At 34.1% G+C, this 5037-nt stretch overlaps 1 protein-coding gene and 1 non-coding gene across 2 annotated transcripts; both read right to left on the bottom strand.

Moving 5' to 3' along the window:
- Positions 1–922: 922 nt before the first annotated feature.
- On the bottom strand, positions 923–4014 carry LOC123885680. Its single transcript, XM_045934982.1, has 6 exons — positions 3948–4014; positions 3436–3841; positions 3184–3339; positions 2745–3098; positions 2229–2652; positions 923–2156 (listed from the first exon to the last, which is right to left on the bottom strand). The coding sequence occupies exons 2-6, from the start codon at positions 3825–3827 to the stop codon at positions 1761–1763; spliced, it is 1722 nt and encodes a 573-aa protein (XP_045790938.1). The 5' UTR covers positions 3828–3841; positions 3948–4014; the 3' UTR covers positions 923–1760.
- Positions 1442–1517, bottom strand: LOC123887814. The gene has a single exon (XR_006801807.1). It is a non-coding gene; the product is annotated as a small nucleolar RNA Z195/SNORD33/SNORD32 family (small nucleolar RNA).
- Positions 4015–5037: the final 1023 nt, after the last annotated feature.

Below are 5037 nucleotides of genomic sequence, written 5' to 3'. Positions count from 1 at the left end.
GCCTAGATTTACTCCACGACACAGGGTTACTTGGAGCAAAGCCAGCTAAAACACCACTTGACAATTCAGTCAAGCTTCATCAAGATGCAGCAAAACCTTATGAAGATATAGCTGGATATAGAAGATTGGTTGGCAAATTATTGTACCTCACAACCACTAGACCTGACATAGCATTTGTAACACAGCAGCTTAGTCAATTTCTTTCATCTCCTACTCAAACACATTTTGATACAGCTTGTAGAGTGGTGAGATATCTCAAAGGATCACCAGGAAGAGGTCTTCTCTTTCGCAGAGATGCTACATTGCAGTTGCTTGGCTTCACTGATGCAGACTGGGCAGGGTGTTTAGACACTAGAAGGTCTACTTCAGGATATTGCTTCTTTCTTGGATCTTCATTAATTTCTTGGCGAGCTAAGAAGCAACACACTGTTTCTAGAAGTTCTTCTGAAGCAGAATATAGAGCTTTATCCTTTGCATCATGTGAGCTACAATGGCTGGTGTATCTACTTGCTGATCTCAATGTCAAGTGCATCAAACCTCCTGTTCTCTATTGTGATAATCAGAGTGCCTTGCACATTGCAGCCAATCCTGTCTTTCATGAACGAACGAAACATCTAGAGATTGATTGTCACTTCGTTCGTGACAAGCTTCAGCAAGGCATCTTCAAATTGCTCCCAATTCATACTTCATGTCAGCTGGCTGATTTCTTCACCAAACCACTGCCTCCAAAGTCTTTTCTGTCCTTTATTTCCAAGCTAAACATGCTAGACATCTATCATGCTTAGCTTGAGGGCGGGTGTTGAACATATACATTGCTTGAAGTTAGCTTGCGCCACAAGCTAATGGTATATGGTAGCTGCAGTAAGAATAATGTAGGCTAGAAGTAACAAACTTGCCTATCAAATGGTTAAGGCAGTAAAACAACACTATGCACAAGGTTTCATTAAAATATCATAACATTGTTTTTTTTTTTTTTGCTTTATACTAGATAAAGACAGATATAATTCACAAGTAAAACAAAACAATTGACCTGTAATCTCATCCGAAAGATGGTGAAATATCTTACTAATCACAGCATAATCATAATAGTGAGGATATATAAATTGCATCATAGAGCCATTCCAAAAAAAAATTGCATCATAGATTGCAGAACAATAAACAATAAGAAACAAAAAAACATATAAACATTTGAATAACTTTCATTAAAATTAGTATTTGTGAAAATATAAATAGGGAATTAGTAACAGCAGGTTTATAAATAAGTAAACCCCTGTGTCGCAAGACATGTATGAGTTTGATCTATGCCAGCAAAAACGAAATGTCCAGCTACTAGACAAGAGTCTGAATTCTAGACATCAGATACCATAGGAAATATACTTTGTATTTAAAACAAAACAAACAAAAAACATATTAAAAAGAATGAAAATATTCACATATTTGCAAGAGATCATATGGTAGTGCATGTTTGTTTCATCATCTATAACAGAACCGTATGGATATATATCATCATTTCTCTGGCATTTCATATACTATATAAAAATTTAAATAAAAAATTTAAAAAATACTTGTTCCTATAAAAGGGATTAAGATCAGACATAGTTTTATCCCTCACCATAAGGCTCTAGAAGACCAAAGTAAGACTGGGTGTCAAAAACATATCAATAAATCCAACATCGAAATCAAAACAAACCACAATAATTATTATAACTGAAAATTAAAAATGTATAGAATTGGTTAAAACGGAACTTACTAGTCTACTTCTACAACCGTTTCAAGAACAGACGTAAGCTTTTTCCATTAGCAGGATCCTTATATTCATCCACCTTGTATCTTTTTTCATTCTTTTTCTCTCTCTCATCTATATGAACATGGGCAACTGTATATAAATCCTTCTTCTTATTGGCAAATGCATACTCCGCATTTGATATATAAAACCCTTTCTTGTCTAAGCTTGTCGACTTCACTTCAATATAATTGATGATGGTTCCCTCATTATTTTTGACCAACAAATCATAAGGTAAACCAGATTCTTTTATTTCATTCATCCATGTAACCGTAGCTGTATCTCCATAAGAGCGGGAGAAATACTCTGATGCATATTTTTCGCCTTCTAACCCTGTTTCTATGGCTTCCTTTTTTGATTTTGTTCCATGTTTCTACAATAACAAAAAAAAAAAGTAAGATTTTTAAAAAAGTATAGGACTTTTGTTGTACAGCAGTATACTTACAGTCCCTCCATGCCAATTGTCTTTTCCATAATAATACTCATAATCCAATTCACTCTCCTCCGGTTTATAGCCATTAAAAATCTTTGTATGGGCTGCAATGTACTTTTCAGAGACGGTATTTCTCAAGACTGCAAATAATTCATTCTTTGGGTGTTTTGAAAGTAGGTCATCAACATCCTTTTTAAGTTCATCTGCAATAATACTAAATCTTTTTGTAGCCTTTGAAAACAAATCATCAAGAGTTTTAACATATTTCTCATATTCTACTTCTTCGGTTGAAGGTAGCGGTAGATCAGGCTTCAATTCCTCCGAAGTTGAAGGTTGTTTTTCAGCAATTTTAACTCCTTTCTTGCTATTTTTTGGTTTTTTTTTAACGGCTTCACTTTTGTTCCTTAAATTCATTTTGAATTCATCAAAATTTTTCCTGCAACAATTAAATAGATAGTCAATGTAAGGAAACAAATTAATACTCTTAAAATTAAAAAAAAAAAATCCTTAAAGCAGTAAGTAAATTACCTGAATTGAGACTTGATAAAATACATTTGAAACGCCAAGCAACCTATTTTCTTTAGATTATTCTCAAGGGAAATTACAACTTCATGATTGAAACTCTCATCTTTTTTCAGATTTATCGGGGAGTATATTTGATCAGAAGCCAATCGTAGAGTTTTACTAGCAGGACTAAGCAAGTGGAAGTTTTTACCCTTAGCTTCGACCAAACGAGGTAAACCGGTTGGGATATCATTTTTTCTTATTGAGTTATAACCCATGTAGAGGATGTCTAGAAGCACAATATCACCGTCAAAGTATACCAGAGCTTCTTTTACAAGTGTGCCCTCTGATATTGAAAAGTCTTTGACCTTTGTATATCTGCAAATATAATAACAAAACTGTATTAATACTCCAAATATATTAAATTCTAATCATTTGAAAAGTTGGATCAAATAAAACATACTTTAGCCACTCATCAAAAGTAAGAATCTCGGTGCTGATATCCCTTGCTGTATCCTCAAAAAGTTTTTTAAACTCTTTGTTGATGGATGCCCCATACTCCCAAAATAATTGCAGCAGCAACTTGCGTTCAAGAAAACTCAGGGAAGTAGGATGTTTTCTGTTCATAAAAAACGACCATACAATTGTTAGAGTTCAAAGTTCAAGTTTAAAGATGCAAAAAAAGAATAGAATAAAAATTGTAATTATGACTTACACAATCTTTTGAATTTGAATGTCAATCTTAATAAAGCCTGCATGGTTGATAAATCCCTTATCTTCTTCACAAATACTATCATGGTTACATATAGTCACATGATCACTTGTTTCACAGCTAAACAGAAACATTTGCTCTGGTAGATTGGGGTGAATTGCTGCAATTATTACTTCGCCTGAACAACCACCACGATCAAACTTAAATTCCAACTTGTTTTCATCCTTCGTAACCTTGCAATCCCATTCAGAATCTTCGACTTTAATTTTAATGTTATAAGGAAGATGGTGAACATCGATCTCCAACTCTTTTCGAGTATATAATTGTGATGCAAAATCGTCAGACTTCAAATCCATATTCTTTAAAAGATACAAATATCTGCCGTATTCATCCATCTTTCTTCCAAAATCTGAAACCAAACCAATAAAACATTGTGTAAGTGAAACAAAGTGAGACTCATTGTGAGAGAAATCCTAAAGTTTGATAAAGGAACAAATATGGCATTTTCAACAGACAACAACAAGCCCCTTGCCAACAGCCTGCTGAACAAACAACCACGCACACATGGGACAGCAAAACAAAAATCTGTTCCACACAACAATGAAGGACTGTGACTAGATGATATAATAATAATAATAATAATAATAATAATATGCTACAAGTTGTATCAATACACTACAACAAAACTGCTCTGGAGCGTCGGCCAAAATTAGACGCTAAATGACAAAAAACGGACGCTACAAGGTATTTAGCGTCTGCTTAGCGTCCAGGTCGTGGCGGACACTTAAACGCCTGAAGCTAGACAGTTGCGTCCAGTAGACGCTATTTGGCGTCCGTCTGAGGAGATGCTATGTTGAAGCTACAATCACAGGTATACGGCAGACGCTAGTAGCTTTGGCGTTTGTATGACGCTATGGGTATGGTTTGGTTCTATTAATTGTTGCCAATAGAGTCCGTTTGGCGGACGCTATTTCTAGCGTCTGCTTTATTTTGAAGCTATTTATTAGCCAATAGAGTCGGCTTGGCAGACGCTATTTTATTTTATTTAACAAAAAAATATATTTTTAATTAAACTCTCTCCCAACCACACATACAAATCCATAAAATCAATAGTCATACAAAGTGACAAACACAATATCTCAACCAACAAACAAACTAAACTTATTTGGTGTAAATTTTTAGAATCTCAAGAGATTGGCAACCATTATGTTATACAACAATAACACTAAGAAAAACAAATCAAATATATGTCTAACAAATTGAAAGTAAAGTCTACACCAAAAAAACCTATTTGGTGAAGATCCTTCCAAATCTTCAGTGACAACCTGAAAATTTATACACAAGAAAGATTGGTGAAGATCCCAATAAGATATAAAACACTAAATGAATAACTCAAATCGTTAGCTCATATTGCACCAAATTAGTGGCTAAATTAATCATGAGGCAATTCAAAGAGTAAGGACCAATTAGATACAATTGAGAAGCTTAGGGATAAAACTAAACAAATGCAAATCAGATTTTGAAGTATTTTTGTCATAGAGATAGATAATTATATGCACATACATATATGTGTAATTAGCTAAAGATAAGGCAACTGATAAGCAC

This window comes from Trifolium pratense, linkage group LG5 (genome assembly GCF_020283565.1).
Source record: "Trifolium pratense cultivar HEN17-A07 linkage group LG5, ARS_RC_1.1, whole genome shotgun sequence".
Lineage (NCBI taxonomy): Eukaryota > Viridiplantae > Streptophyta > Magnoliopsida > Fabales > Fabaceae > Trifolium > Trifolium pratense.
The sequence above is the reverse complement of the archived record's forward strand: the minus strand, read 5'-3'. Positions and strand labels throughout refer to the sequence as shown.

Coding starts and splice junctions, on each gene's coding strand:
- LOC123885680 (XM_045934982.1), bottom strand. CDS start 3,827: ATGGATGAATACGGCAGATATTTGTATCTTTTAAAGAATATGGATTTG. Junction 3,340..3,435: donor ATTCAAATTCAAAAGATTGT/GTAAGTCATAAT, acceptor TTTTATGAACAG/AAAACATCCTACTTCCCTGA. Junction 2,157..2,228: donor ACAATTGGCATGGAGGGACT/GTAAGTATACTG, acceptor TTGTTATTGTAG/AAACATGGAACAAAATCAAA.